The following is a 16,762-nucleotide window of genomic DNA, read 5'->3' on the forward strand; positions in this document are numbered from 1 at the left end:
CAATATTCTTAAATATTGGTATTTCTAATATATATAAGTACCATTCTTAAATGATAAGATTTATTAAGAACATCACGTATAAGCGTACTTCAACTAATTACACTCGTTTCCCCAAAGTTACTCACCATTGGAGAGACAGTAAAGCCAGCAGGTACACAATGTCATAGCACTGCTTATGCCTGCAGCCAACTCCCAGTTCAAGAAACAGCACCTCTGGGGATTAGAACTTTAAAAGCTATGTTCAAGCAGTAACTATACATTTTCTTTTCTGAATTTTCCAGTATTTTTTCCATGCCAAAAATACTGTCATTTCACTTTCATAGATACAAATGTCTGAAGTACCCGACTGAAATGTATTTGACTTTCCAGTAAAAAACAAAGGAAAAAGGTTCTATTTTTAAAAGCGCTTTTATCCTGCTCATTATACTTTATGAAATATGAATCTGAAGTTGCTGCAGTCTCCCTCAAGTACCACAGGGTACTCAGGTCCAGCTAGTGCTGAGTGGAAGTGGCTCACCTCAGTGGCCTCTCCCTTTGTGGTACGAGAGGAGGATCTGGGTCAACCCGGGGAGGTGGCATGCACGCCTGCTCACATTTCAGAGGGCAGAAAAACAAACATGGTATTACAAGGCTGCTGGAGGAAAAAAACGAATTTCTGCATTGCCAAGCAGTGCATGACAATGGTTTCGGTGAGGTTGTCTCAGCGCAGGCAGTACACTGTTCTAAAGCTTGACTGTCTTAGCTGAACACAGGAAAAAATAAAGCGGCAAAGCAAAGAGAATGCTGATTAGCTAGGGCAAAAAAGGAAAACTACTCCTATTAACTTATTGGACTTAAGCAGGTGTATAATCTCAAAAGGTATCTAAATGCAAGTCAAACCTAATGGAGTCAATGAGGATCTTTAAGATGTCTGGGTTTCTTCCCTTGCCTGGACTTCTGGTATATTTTTTAAGTCTGGCATCTCTTACCAAAGCCACTATTGACTCCTCAAATTTACTGCAGTTAAGTATTGGTCCTAAAGACGAGAAATTTAAAAAGCCAGGCTTAAAAACATTCTCCACAACTCTTGGTATCACCATATTAAACAAGCCTTTGAAATCCATATTGTTCAAAGTGTGGTAAGCCACATTGCCAAAGTTTAATATTAGGTCTCAGATATCTGCCCATTTAGTAACTGAGGTTTTAAGGACTAAGATAGTAGATGAATCAGTTGCTCCAGGTAAATTATTATGCATTCCTTGCATGCCAGTGTAGTTGTCACTATTTTTTTCCTGAAGAAAGATTATTAATTTCCTAGACATAAAGATGTGGGTATGTATTTGTCAGCCCTGGAATAATCTGAAAGCAAGTGAAAATGGCTCCTGTCACAATACAGGGGCAAACCGCGGTTCTCCCTGCTTTGAGTAAAATTTCATGGCATTCCCACTAAATTTGAGCACTTGCGCTGTCCTTTCTTTAGGGGTGTTGAATTTTTCCTTGCATGGAGTGAGCCTCGGGGTGGAGTCCCCAGTTACAATCTTGCTTTAACTTGGGCACAGTATCTCCAGTTCTGTTCCTACTGGCACTGCTAGTTGTGACCAGGAGTACCAATGCTAAGAGAGCTTTCTCAAAGCTCTAATAAAAAACAAGGTATTCCAGACAAAAAGGCATCTTAAAAAAAAAAATTTTAAAAAGGAATGTATTATAAGTATATTTAAATTCTCAGTATTTGCTATCCCTAAGAGTTTGAGAAGAGCCCTGTTACTTAAGCTGTCTCTCTCTCATGTCCTTTCAGACATCCTTTCCAGATTACTTCAGTTTCAGCCTGAGAAAAAAATACATGGCAGCAAGCGGAGCCCGAGGCGACAGTGAGTGACTTAGGTACGTCTGAGAAAGGCCACTTGCAGTAGAAGAGGTCATACATAACATGCCGACTACAGAAGAAAAATTGCTTGTTTGACCACTGTGGCATGTGAATCAAGAGCAACTCAGACTCCTCTAAGATACCTACATTGCAGATTCATGTTCCGATCCACAGTTGCCAAGTGCGTGCATTATTTCTGGCACGTTTGCCCACCCCCAGGAAAGCAGGCCAAGGGCCAGCTCACACAGCCACCCATCAGTCACCTGGGGTAAGACCGAGAGGTCTTCATACAGGGTGGGTGATAACAAAAATATGTAATCTAATCTAATGCAGGGCTGTTTTCAGGGGGTTTTGCCCCATTGTTCCTGGCCAGCTGTCTGAGTGGCTATCTGCCTTTTTGAGTCAATTAGGGAAGGATTGCTTTTCTGAAGTAATTGCACACATACAATGTGCAGACTCTTTGTATAACCAGAAGTAATCCCTCTATTCAGATCAGAGAGATTTTAACATAACCTTTTCCAGCCATTCTGGTGGTTGTTTCCAGCCTGCCTGTGCTGTAATTTACCTTCATTGTGTCTGGGTTGAGCTGACCTGGCTCGTTCACAGTCTCGTACAGGTCCATCATTTGCTTATTCCACTGGGAGCCTGTACAGAGGAGACACACTGAATTGTCTCTGTGTTCCTTCCACTGAAAGATTCAAGCTGAAACTGTCTGTGTACCTTGCCAGGAAACTTAAGACCAACAAAAGTAAATAGTCCTGTCAAATAAAGGGCATCGGTTAATAAGAGAACAAGCATTCAGTATTATGACAATACGACAACAGTGAGGCTAAAAGACAAAACACATCAAAGCCTCACACAGAAAATGATACTTTCTCATGCTGCATTTCATTTTTTAGTTCAAAACGTTAAGTACAAGTAAGAGCCACATATGAAGAAAGGAACCACTGCGAAAGCTGCTGTGCTTCTCTCGGTCAGTACAAGACAATCCTGACCTTCATGCCGTAATATTAAGCTGAAGTTCTTGAAAGGAGGTATTGTTTCAAAAGCCAGACGTTTTTTCAAGGGCAAGAAATGCCTGTTAAAGACTAGGTTGAAACCCCTGAGGTCACATTATGTTTGACATGTGACATCTAAACTTCTTTATCTGAAAGGGGAATTTTAGAAAGCTCTCACTCCTCTGTACTGCTTAGCTGTGCTTTGAACAGAATCCACCATAAGTGTGTACTAACAGAAAGTCCATGGGAAAGCTTTACATGTGGCTTTAGATATCCTTGCTATTTATCTAAATATTTATCTTGTGATGCATGAGTATACCCGCTCCTCTCCTCGGGGCCTGCAGAAAGTTATTTTTGTCCGAGATAGGTATGGCGTTAAATACACAGCAGATGAAGCGCCACCAGCCACACACCGACCCCCCTCACCCCCATCATCAGCAACACCAGAGGCAGCAGCTACCACAGCCGTACCACCACGTCGTCTTTTACCATACACCAGCGTCAGTCTAGGGAGAGCCCCTGCGCAGAAATTTTTACCTCCTTCACAGTACGGACCGTGATAAGCGTATCACGCGCCAGTACCTTTAACTGGCTGCCGTGACAGTGACGACGCGACCTCAGAGCGGCGGCCTCACTGACAAAGGCCGAAATTCGGGAAGCATTATTTGGACAGAGACAGGCAGCAGTAAACGCCTGTCTAAATTTTTCTGCAGACAGCCCGACTTCTCAAATCTTGTAAAGTGCTCCACTGGCATCAATTTCTCGACGCGGGTTCGTTCAGAGGGGACAAAACGCCACAGCGCAGGGCACCGCCGAAGACGGGAGGCTCGCGGCCTGCCCCGGCCGGCAACGCCACCCTCCCTTCCCTCACGGCGTCCTGCGGCGCCATCTGCTGGCGGCGCTGCCCTGCGGCAGCGCGGGCGGGCGGACACCCGCGGGCGGGGGGGGGGGGACGGACGGACAGACACCCGCGGGTGTAACGTGACCCTCCCCGGGAGGCTGCTGCGAGTCCAGAGGAGCCCCCCGGCAGCGCCGGTCCCGCCTGCTCACCGCCTCCCGCCCTCCGGCTGGCGGAGCGCCCGCCAGGCAGCCCCCGCGGCCTGTGCACGGAGGGAAGGCCCGTGGGTGAGGGGCCGCCGCCGGCGTCTGCAGGGTGGGCCGCGGCGGCCGCCTCGTTTGGATGCGGAAAGGCCCAGGTGCCCTCGGAGGGGCTCAGAAATCACCGGGACTCCACGGTGACTTCCGACCGATACGGTACTCGAGGACATTTCAAAAGGCAGGAGCAGCTTAGGTTTAGGTAACTTGGTTGACCCCAGGTTGTCAAATTCCTGCAGGTGACCCTTCTTTGAAGCGCGCAGTGTCAAATATCCTAACACTAACGTCCCTAAAGTGGTTACCCATAAGTGGTAAAAATCCCACAATCAGACAAGTTCTCCAATATTTTTCTTTTTTTTTTTTTTTTTTGATAGCATCTCAAATCTGTTCCTTTTTCAACTATAGAAACATATCAATTTCAGAGTCAGTGCACCAGTCCTGCCACAACCAAACTGGCCTTTCATTTCACAGCCCTCTGCTGAAGTGTTCACCCATTTACCCCAGGTGAGAATGTGGTCAAATAATCACATAACAGCCAGGCCAGAACAGTAAGGCTCATCTGCGTATCTTCACAATGAGAATTCAGTTTACAGCTATTTACAAAGCTCTTTCTTTATCCAACAGCTTTGATGCAACTGTACATATTTTTAAGAAATAGTACATATTTGTTTATTGTTAATATCTATTTACCTGGCCACAGCTTTATTAGAAATGTGGCTGTTCTGTCTTTTCCATAATTGGCACATAAGGGGTAGAGAGACTTTCAGAAAACTCTGCTGTTTTGACACTATCCATATACAAATAAAGCTCCTTTGACAAACACTTTCAGCTTCGTTTTCTCATATATTTGAATTTAAGCACTATCTTTTTCTAGAAAGAAAATAAAGGGGTAAATTAATTCCCCTCTTTCCCCATAGTACTAGATCGAGAGCAAGCTATCAAGAGATATATAAGCACTAACTGTTTTCTACTGGATACTTAAGGGAAACGGGTGTAATTATGGTTTTATGGAGGTCTTACCTAAAATGCTTATACTCAGCTGCCACACTACAGTTTGATTCTCGGTTATAAATACATATATTAATCTTTGTAAAAGTCTGTACAGATTTTGAGCTAAAGGGGAACATACCGCTTTGTAGCGACTTCATAGGGAAAAAAACCGCATTCAAACCAGAAGGCACAATGATACTGGAACCTCCGGGACCCAAAGGAGGAGAGTGCTCGTTGCTTAAAACAACTAAAATCACGCTGCAAGTCAGCAGAGGGAGCCAACTGCCTTATTTTAGAAGTACCAACTCTGCTTGCTACCCCGCAGTCAGCCTAGCAGCCTGCCTGCAAGTCTTCGCCTTGCTTTACCACAGGGTGGTCAATCTCCCGTTACCGGAGAGGAGTCGGTTGCCTCGCTGTGCCAGTTGGTCTAGAGGGAATATTGGGAAAACCCGAGCTTTGCTGCATCATTAAAGTTTACTGACCCATCCAGGCTGTGCCACCACCTCTGGAAGTGACCAGTACCTAAATGGTACCTGAGAAAACACCCATTTGGTTGCAAAGGTATCCAAGGGAGAAATAAAAAAAACTTATCTTCATCTCCTCCCACCCCTTTACAACTGTGTAAGCATTTTATCTTTTCATACAAGCTGCAGAAGCCGTTTTGATCAAGTCAGTGGGGAGAGTTATATACAGAACTTCTCTGACAAAAACAGCAATAACAATACTGCAATGCCACCCCCATAGTATCACCCTTTGGTGTTTACTCACCTTTAATTCCTTTAAAGGAATTCTCCTTTTGTTCCCATATGATGAGACAGTGTAAAGCAAAGGAGAAAGCAGCTAATTATCATGATGCATTTTAAAATCGGAACTGCAGTTGTGTCAGATAAAGTAACGTGAACGCAACTGTCCATGTGATTTCAGACCTCTAGTTCCAGAGCCCCTTTTTTTCCCCCACCCCACAGGAATTACAAGAAAACACGTACAAGGTTAAAAGGCACGGTCCCCCAGCTCAGAGAGCCTTTTCCTCATGAGATCTGTTCCTCTTTGTTTCTCATCCCTTCATAACGGTGAGTTTGAAGGCTAAACTACCTCTGAGTGACCTCAGTTAAATCAATCAGTCTTCAATGCATTTACACGGGTAATCTTGAGGGAACAATTTGATTAGCTAATCATTTAATTACAAACTACTGAATTAATAATGCAGGAGAACTTAAAATGAGAAGGGCGTTACAGGACTGACAGCTGGGAAGAGGTGAGGCAACCAATGTAAATTTATTTTTAAAGTGAAAATACATTATTTGGAAGCAGTAAAATACAATAAATGCTGAATCAGACTAATTCTGCAGGCATCTTCCCTTCTTTAGGCAGAGGAGTAGAAGGCCAGGTTTTGTGACTATAAATATACTCAGATATTTACAGTATTTCCTAATTAGGACCAGTGAAAGCAGGGAAATTATATATTCTCCTTCCATTAAGTATCTTTCTGCTATATGAGTCATCTAGATAGCAGATGAAGGGTGTGCTGGAGCAACACTTTTCCCAGCTCAGGGGCTGAATGTCTCCAGCGTGCTCCCACCTCTCCAGCAGTGTCCATAGCAGGCTGCCTCTCCCCTGCCCCCGGGGATTACAGGCCCCATGGCACAGAGCTCAGGCTGGCATGATGCAACACAACACAGCATAGCTCAGCGCTAGCAGTCTGGGAAGAGCTTTTTACATGATGCAAGAGCTACAGCCAAGCAGTGAGACTGTCACCTCAAAAGATCATTGCTGTGATTTCCTTGTCCTGCAGACTCATGCCAAACAATACTGCTGGCACTGCGGAGATTTTTGTGGTATTTAAAAGATCACAAAATAAAGAGTAAGACTTTCATTTTTCTTGAATGGTATGGAATATTACTTCTGGGGAGCCTTTATGAGGTTCATTCCCTGGAGAAAATCCATCCTGTTTGTAATATCCCTGAGATAACCTCACTCAGACAAAGATCATCATCACAGTGTCCGCATTGCCCAGGCCACTGCAGCTGCTCCTGTGCTGTAAGGCAGTCGTAGGTTTGCAGGAGTGGATTGAGCATTGCCCCATTCCCCTTCATGGGATAAAACTTCCCTGTAGGTAAGGAAAGGTTTGTGTGATTCTCAGTACGGCTCCAGGACTGGGGATGCTAACCTCAAGCACCGTTTGCAGCACACTGCCAGAGCCAAATCCCCTCCTCCATAATGAATGGGTTTAGCTGTGCCTCCCAAACCTGAAATGTCTCACAATACTTTCATTTAACGCCGCTAGATGATAATCCTGCAACCAGGTCCAAGGGCTATATTCAATTTCCATCTCTGCTGCTCACTTGTTCCGTTAGCTTATCATGCTGTTTTTCAGTTATAAATGGGGAATATTTATAAGTACATCACAAACATGGATGAGAGCCAGTTTACCAATGCTTCTAAAGCCCTCAGAGACCACAGGGAAAAAGAAACAGAGGAGTGTCCAGTGTTTGCTTAAAGCACTGAATTTTTTTTATGTTATTTCTCATAACCTGAAGCCCACACGTATGTGTTAATATACTGCACTGCAGATGCCTCAGGTATTTACAATTATGTGTAAGATGCAGCACAGGGTTTGGGGTGGGACATAAGGATGAATTTTGAATTGATTTTCACTTTATCTAAGATCTATATTGTTTCTTTATTTATACCATAGAATAAAATATCCTATAAGGTTTTTGTTTAATTTCTCTGATTTACAGAACTTTTGCATAGTTATATAGCTATAATCCCATTTTATTAATATTTTCATTATTGGAGATTAAGGATGTTTTCCATTTGCTCTTTGGCTGCAGGAGAGAACTTCTTAGATTGGCCCAGTGATCTGTAAATTCAGAAGCGCTGCACTATGCACCACAGACTATGCAATATAGTATAGACATGTGCATAAACTGTTTCCTTGACTTAAAGTTCGGTCTGTTTTAATGCTGTTGCAAGAAACATTAAATGTGTAATAAATGGCAAAAATGTGATTTTTTTATAGAATGGACACGCTGACTTATAAATTACCATACAATCCAGAAATGACTACATAAAATATCCCACCACTCCAACACCCTAACTTTCCTACTACAACACAGTTTATCTGGTTTACTTTCAATGTCTGAAAATAGCACTGTTCTGCTGCTTTTTCATGATCGCTCTATGCTGACATTTGCTGGGCCAAATACAAAACCAGATTCAGTTCTATGAGTTTCTACGCGTATAATTCAACACTTGAAACACAATTAAGGTGCTGTGTTTGCTCATTCAGCCAAGAGAGAAGTTCAGCCCAGTGCAGGCAGTCAGCACAAGACCTGGCAACCAGCTAAGTCTATAACATCTATGCACAGGAGCAAATCTCACTGTTTCAGAGGTGCAATCTAAACATTAGCTCTGATTTGAATATTTTAAAATGTTTTCACTGTAATTTCCCATAAGGCGTCTCATGACTTCCCTGTTTGTCCCAGACCTGCAACTACATCAAGAAACTTTAGGAAGTCTACTGTAAAAAATGAAATAGCACCAACACATTTTCCTTGAGCAGGATATCATGGAATAATGAGTAAGTACTGAATTTATAAAGACGTGTAAGAACCATTCCTGCTCTTAATAACTTCAGAAGCAAGAGCAGGCTAATAAGCAAACAAGGAAAAATATTAAATTATGTTTCATTTCCTGCCCACATGTTACTGTATAAAAATACTTTTTTTTCCCCCATCTAAAGTGAACTCAGGACTGTTAATGAGAAACATTGTCAAAAAGTCATCCTAGTGTGGCAAGCAATCAGGTGTATCAGGTAAGGGAGGAATGTTGGAATAAAGGACAGATATATCATCTTAGCACAGACCATCTAGGAACATAGCATCTATGTTATGCCTAAAATAACTAAGTGACATCCCTATCATCCTTACTGGAAACCTGGATTCCCTCACTGACTTTCACAACAAATTTAATAAGCATTGCCTCAGTGTCAGACTGCCTCTGGAACACTTCCATACTGACATAATTGTCCTATGCGCTACAATCAAGATCAAGAATAGTAACTTACAAACTAACATCCACAGCACAACCATAAATCAGTGTTGCTATTTCCATAAAACTGGTAACCATCTCAAACACTCTCTAAAAGCAGTAAAATACTCCCTGACCTTCAGACACTACCCTATTTGCTCTGGGAAAAACACTTGCATGTCTTATCTCCTTAACCTAAAAAGGACTTTTCTACAGTGAAAATATACTGTGAGGTAGAATTTACAGGGAATCTGTTACAAATTACATCCTATGCAGGAAGAAGTTATCTGAAAAGTATCTTTCAAGAGCCTTTTTTTCAGACATTTGGAATGAAAATGGAGCAAGTGGAGCTAGACATTTGACAACAGATTTGAACATTGCAATTTCTCATCTCCACAGTAAGTACTCCCACCACACTGAACACTTTTCACAACAAAGCCACCCAAATACCATATTCCTACTGTTACGTAGCCTAATATAAACTTCTACAAAAGTCTACTTAGTAGACCAAATACTACCAACATACTAAGTGCTCTCATGAAAACACACATAACTACACACTAAAACGGACTTTCATAAACATTTACTAGAGGACAGGAACAGACAGTGGGGTAACATTTCTCAACACATAAACACTCCACCTCTTGACTTCTTGCTCCTGATCTACAAAGACAGCTTCAAAAGATGTGCAACCTCCTTAGCTCACAGCCACTGCCTATCTTTATTTTCTCTCAGATTATCTCATTGATATCTAATTAAAGTCAGAGAAACTCAGCTGGTATTTACCTTTGAAGTCTATTGCCTGTATTTCACACTTGAAGAAATTGTATGCCCAGAAGTTTTTTCTATGTTTTCCTGTTTATACAATAGAAAAGTTACCTCTATCTACAAATTCTCTCTTAATTACGTCTGAAGAGCAGCACAGCTGTAACCCTGAAAGATGGATTCCTCAGCCCTCGAGCCAGTAGGCCTCTGGGTCAGAAAGTCACTGCTGATAGTTTTATAGTCCTGTAAACCAAACTGAGAGGAACCAATAACAATAAAACACTTGCAGTGCCTGTTTGACTTTTGGCCAACAGCATATTTTTGTTCTATTTTTTTAAAAAATTATTCCATAATTCTTCAATTTTGAGCATTTTCAATTTTAAAATATCTTTTCTGATTCCTTCTGATTATATACACTGCAATAGTTTTTTCATCTCACTAGTAAGTGGTATGTATGTTCCTTGGCATTTTAATGTATACATACATTTAAACTTTTTGTTACTTGTTCATGGCATGTTTGGGTCTCACTAACTTACACTAATTGAAAAATGAAAAGGCAAAATATCTACTTGGTATTGAAAATTCCAGTACAAATAGAAAGCTGATCTCCTGTGTTAGCATAGCTGCTTTTGTAACCATTCTACTTTGCCATCGGTAGTTATCAACAACTTAGCTACTAAGTGTTAAATGATATTTATATAATCCATATACTAATTGAAAGCAGATGTACTTGGATCAAAAATTTCAGATTGATGTGCAAAAATACATTTCACATATTTTATTGTTCAGCAAAGCACATTACACATATAAACATGCAGTCATTTGATAATCTGAATTTGTAAATACCTGTTTGTAATAACTCTAACGCCATTCTGCTATAATCATACTGGAAGCATGTCTTTGAAATTGTCTGTAGGGGAATGAAAGTCAAATTTGTAGCTGTCATTTCCTCTTCAACAGACCTGTTACTGAAGTGTAATTAATCTCTTTTCCAACTGCTTAAGCATGAAGAGGATTTTCCCATTCTACATGTAACCCATTACTAAAGACAAAAGGAAAATTGTGCCCTTGGTTGCACTTGCAGGAGCCTAGTGCATTCACTGGGGTTTCCACAGTGTTTCTGGCATTTGTTTCTGCTATACTTACTTCCAGTGGAAAACTTCCGGGGTTCCTCCTTGCTTACTTTCCTACACATTCTGGATTGTGAAACAGGCTGTGTGATAGAAGAAAAAGTAACTACATAACCTATCACTTCTCTTTTGGGTCATGTGGGCTGTTAGATTTCAGAAGAGAGCACCTTCATTTCATACCTGTCAGTCCCATTACCAGTGTGCAATTGGACTTCAACAGAGTAAACGCCCCAGGAATGTACGGGCCCCGGTGGTGTGGCATCCAGCAGCAGAAACATCACAAGCCAGCAATTTTAAGGCAATGTCTGAGAAGAATAATGTTCTTAGAACATGCAATGTATTGTGAAGTTGCTGACCCACAGATTTGTGTTTGAAAGTATGCGAAGTCATACGTACGAGTTCAGTTTTTGTTCTGCTTACCAACATAACATGATGTTTACAAGTATTTTTTTTAACTGTTACTATGTCTTAGAGAAGTAATCCAAAACGAAGTTAGCCTTAAGAGTGCTCAGGTCATAGAGTCCTGCCAGCACACATCCAAAGGGTATCTTATTTATGATGACAAACTAGTACACTTCTATTTTTAATAAAGGTATAATATACCCTGGATAAATTTTATGAAAACAGGTGTTCTCCAAAGCTAATGGTACCATTAACAAACTTACAGCCTTTAAGAAATAGAAGCAGGCTCTTGTTGACTCTGCCCTTCCAGGAAAAGAGGAAGTTGTCAATAGTCTCTCCCATTTCTACCTTTGCCCCTAGGTGAAGGCTATACAGCATATCATTTTTGTGCTATTAATGGTAAAAGATAGGTCTTTGGTGGAGGAATTACCAACTGAGAAAAGGTGATAACTGTAGCAGAAATAAGGGTGATATTAATTCAGTTACAAACCTGCACTCCTTTCCCTGTGCCAAGACACTTAACTGTTTTGAGAACAGGAGTTTGACAGAAAACACACATATAGGAATTCACATATAGAAAACGTAAAGGCTGTCCCTTCATCTCACAGTTTTCCAGTCAGCTTATAAGATCCAGATTTTCATTTCTTCAAAGAAAAGAAAACATTAGTTCACTACCAAGCTAATGGCAAACAGTAAGTCACATAGACAGTAGAATATAACATTCACATCTTATTATTTCATATATAAACCTTTACTTTAAAGTGTCATCTAAAATAACATACATGGTTACCAGACCAAATAGCCCATATAAACTATGCTGAAAATATCATCTTTATTTACAGGAACCTAATTAAAATGAACTGTAACTGTGTTTGGGATCTGTAACCGTGTTTGAGATCTACAACAGCCCTTCTCTCAAAGCCAGACCACAGCCCAGCTTTACACTGCTGGGCATAGCTCTAAGGAGCAAGATGTCCCTCACACACACAAAGAAAGCATTGGCCACCCAAAGATCTGGCTCACCTGCTTCTGGAAGAGGTGGGAAGCAGCTTGCAAGCCATCACTCTCTGATCAGGTGTCATGTCTTGTTACGTATCCCACCCTTCAGCCTTTACAATTACATGCTACCCTTTGTTCAAGTGAACTCTAAAATTGTTCTTCTGGCCCTCAGTGGTGTTCTGCCAATACATTGTGGAATTTAGAAAAAAAAAAGCTTAAACATCCTTTCATTCTGTTTGAGTCTCTACATATGCACATTATCATCATCTTCTAGTACTGTTGGTAATCACACCTACAAGAAATAAGTAAAGAGAAAATCAGGAATATATGACGTTATTTTATAGGCACTTCCATAACCATGTAATTCCTTTCATAGTTAATTTACTGAATTCCAATATCTGCTTTAAAGAAAAACAGCTGGCTTGGGTTGTATAAAAATTCTACGTTTGAGACCCAAGAAATCCCACACTGCTTTACAAAGAATGAATTAGATACCAAAAGAATCATTCCTTGCAAACAGAGCATCCAGTATGCACTCAGGAACAGCTCACACAGAGCCCTAGTATTAGCACTATTAACACGTGTTCTTTCGTGATTTAATGAAAATGCTTTGCTTCAAAAGAAACAGCTAATCAGATAATCACATTAGACTGTATCTCATATGCCTTGCGCAGTCAAACTCCCAGAAAAATCATTGAATAAGACAACAGGATTATGGCTTTTATGACTACACATTGAATTTACCACAAAGCGTGGCCAACATTCACACTTAGGTTGCAAGAGTATTACATGGTTACCTGTGCTCTATAAAATACAGATGTCATGTTGAACAGATTATAAAATGGTACTGCAGTATTAGATATTATTAGCATGTTACTTTTATTATTAATCATCATTACCTATCACCAAAATATTAGCACTTCAGTGTAAACACTGCAAAACATATACATGATTTGACAGATTGAATATTAACAGATTCAAACACTTTGGATCTGTTATCTATCCACAAGATCTAGAAATAAGGCATATGGTCAGCAGGTTAGGAGAGCTTAAATAAACAGCCCAAGTGCTTTGCTTTCCTCCCACACACCTTAACTCTGTCAGTTATGCTGCTGGATTCCTCATAGCAACTCTCGTATCTTGAGGAGGTCATACCTGAGGAAGGCTGTTAGCTGGCTGAAACATTTTTTTAGTTTTTTCACTTCCCTGTGTACAAAGGAAACAAACAGTGAATAGCTAGAGGGCTTAGTCTTTTTAAAAATCTTGACAGAGTTTTCTGCTAGGAAGGTAACTGTGTGGCCTGAGAGACTTCGTTTGTTCATGCTCACACATTTATACACAACTGACATTTTATTCCACTCAGAGGATCTTGACATAAAATTGTAGAACTGATCACATCTCTGCGATAGAAGCTTGACAGTATTCCCACACAGCCCTGTCAAAACTTCCCATCAGTAGCTGTAAACAGAATTAGCAGGGTGGCCACTTAGCAACCAAATGCTTTTGCTTTTGCAATCTTACAGCATGGCGCCGTCTCCTTTTAGGCTGAATGCAGTCCTGTCCATATGATGGCCACTGAAAATCTTCGGGGGGCATTTTGCTATTCTGACTCTCCACTTCTTCAGAATCAGAGTCTTCTTGTTGCATTGAAGGAAAATGCCTATCTGGATAAATCTCCTTCAGTTTGCCCTCAAAGAATACATCTAGGCATCGTCCAGCCTCAGCAACCTCTGAATCTGGCTGTAAGAGAATACATAACCATTCAGTGTTACCACACACAGACATCATCAAGGATCAAAGCCAAAGGACTACCCTACCCTAATGCCTCGCCTTGGTTCTGTCTGCTGCATCTCTATTAGTCTCCTGCACACTTTCTACAGCCCATTAGTCCCTCTGCATTTACAATGTAAGTAAAAAGCAGATGCTGCTATTAAGGAACACATTTCTGCACCTCTAAGAAAAAGAGATGTGCAGTGAACTAGAAAGAATAGCAGTCATCATTGCTTAGGAATTTCTATGCACCTGAATTTTCCCTAGCTATTTTGCTGGCTCTGACTGGCTTCTCACAGCAAACTCAGCATCATTCCAAAAAGCTGCCTCCTAAGATATCCCTCTTTAATTTTAGAACCTTACGTATCTCAAGTTCTCAGATCCATATATATCTCTATTTCTGTCATTTAAAAATCTATATATCTATATATCATTTCCAAAGAGTAAAACTGATTAATTCTTCTATTTATCCCAATCCCATATCTGATGTCAATGGAACCAATGGTTACGCCAATGCGACAGCTTGAAAGAGCAACCCCCTGGTTTGCATCCCCCCACCCATGCATATTGGAAACCTACATAATTGAACTTTGCACAGTTCCAAAACATGAGACGCACGTCAGTCACAAGTTCCTCAGGTGCAGAATAGTGGGACTTGTCCTTTTTTTGCAGCTTGTTTCGTATGATTGACAAATCCATTGGCCTTTTGATGATCTGATAATAATGCCGAGCCTGCAATAAGAATAAAACAAAGGTATGTAACCTTTTTAACTAGAACAATTCCTCTCCGTTGACTTCCATCCAAGTTTGGACAGAAGTCACTGCAGAGGATTCCTTGCATCAAGGAAGAGAGCTCTAGTCTTTTGGTGCCTACACTTGCACGTCATCTTCCTGAGTGCCTTTTGGTTTGATTAAAAACATATTTGCTTGCAAGAATAATCTTGAATATAGCACACTTCAGTGACTACTTTGCTATTTGCATTTTCTAAAGTTGATCCCCAGATATAAATGTCGTCATTTAACCATAATCAAGAATATATGTAACATTGACAATTAGCTAACATTTCCCCCAAGCAGTTATAAAAACAATGTCCTGAGATACTGGCAGCTAATACTGTGGGAAGTAGTCTGCCAAGAGTGACTAAAAATATGCTACTATGTACGCTTTAAAGTTCAACAAAAGCCTTTTTCAAAGGGCACCAGCTACGAGGATATCCCACTCCTTAAATCTTTCTGGGTCAAAACCTACTTGTTATGTAATGTGTTCCATAAGTTCATGGCAAGCTTTATTAGCTGGAATATTTTTTATGTTATTGTTTGGACTATTCCTTCACATAAAACCTTTTTTTTTCCTCTCATTTTCCTCCTCCAACTTATTTCACATTGTGTTCTATTGTTACAACGGCATGAAACTACATCTTCCTTAAAATAGCCAGTTAATATTGAAAATGTTGAGTACATGGATGAAACAGCAGTCTCCACATCTTCCCCTGAACACAGTCACATTACCACCTTTGTGTAAAACACCAGAAAAGAGGGAGTTCAGTTTTATGTCTAAAGCAGACCTCTCTTACAGCAGTACAACATCCTCCATGTATGCAGCAAGCCAACCTTCTTAATCACTGGAACCCCTCATATACCTTGAGTATCCTACCAGCATCTTAAATTGGCACCCAAATCTGGCCTGAGAACGTTGGCCAGCATTTACCTGCCTCTGACCTGGCACCTTCAAAGCACTTGGCAAGAGGGAAACACCCACCCTTCCCCACAAAGCAATACTGTTCAGAAAAAAAAGCTAATGAATATCTTTCAAAAAGACAAAGGAGAAACTTGCGAGGTGTGCCACAGTATTCTTTGGATTCCCTCTGACCCATGCACGTGCAGTACTTACCAGGGGGCTGACGGGTTCATGGAATGGGAGGCTCATGCTACTGCAGAACAGGGAAAGCACCAGCTTTTCACACTTCTGTAGAAGCCAAATTTGAAATATATTTAAATTCAAAACAAGTGAGTTTCATTCTTGTCCTTAGTTAATCAATCAAGCTAACAACAAGGGGAGTTTTCACATAGTCTGTGCATTTCTGATGCAAAATGGCACACTTCACTCTAATCTGGGGGACTTTTTGCCTCATAACATTTTCATAGTTTTGAAAATGAGGATAGTCAAGAAATGCAAGAAAAGAAACATTAGGTAAAAGTTTGTGTATGCATGTAGCTTTCCTGGAAACTCTTGGGGATTCATTGCTATTACTATTTCCTTTCTGGACTCCAGATCTATTCCTTGGCTCTTGACTAAAAGAACAGCAGCAACAGTGTGGAAACAGTTAAATGGAAAATGTTTCACACTGTTCCTATCCATTCATACAAATGGATGTAAGTTATGTAGTTGGTAGTACTGTATGAAAACAATTCCATTTAATCATCATTAACTTGTAAAATACTTGTACTTGTCTTTGCTTTTTTTCACTGATGCAAAAAAATGCACTACAAAAACATTATAAGCCATGTTTGCTCACAAGCAATGGAATTTCTAATCAAATCAATTTTCTAAATAGACTCTCACTAGTCAAGATCCCAACTATTTCTGGCCAGTTGTACCCAATCCAGTAGAAACAGGGATCACATCAATGTCAAGAAGTTATGTCCAGCTCTTTATGGACAGAGTAGCTCAGGTCTGGAAACAGCATGGATGAATTTGAGCAGTGCTGTTCCTATGCTCATAGGCCTTGCCAAGGGGC

The 16,762-nt window shown here is 40.7% G+C and overlaps 1 protein-coding gene across 1 annotated transcript in view; it reads right to left on the reverse strand.

Moving 5' to 3' along the window:
• Positions 1-10,512: 10,512 nt before the first annotated feature.
• TRIM66 (tripartite motif containing 66) overlaps positions 10,513-16,762 on the reverse strand; it is a 54,016-nt gene continuing 47,766 nt past the window's right edge. The window contains exons 17-20 of the mRNA XM_009918451.2: positions 15,916-15,990; positions 14,604-14,756; positions 13,776-13,994; positions 10,513-13,460 (exon numbers count right to left, since the gene is read on the reverse strand). Of these exons, the coding sequence (XP_009916753.2) occupies positions 13,404-13,460; positions 13,776-13,994; positions 14,604-14,756; positions 15,916-15,990 (504 nt within the window). The 3' untranslated portion in view covers positions 10,513-13,403. The remainder of the gene's footprint in view (positions 13,461-13,775; positions 13,995-14,603; positions 14,757-15,915; positions 15,991-16,762) is intronic.

Source organism: Haliaeetus albicilla, chromosome 16, assembly GCF_947461875.1.
Source record: "Haliaeetus albicilla chromosome 16, bHalAlb1.1, whole genome shotgun sequence".
In the NCBI taxonomy this organism is placed as follows: domain Eukaryota; kingdom Metazoa; phylum Chordata; class Aves; order Accipitriformes; family Accipitridae; genus Haliaeetus; species Haliaeetus albicilla.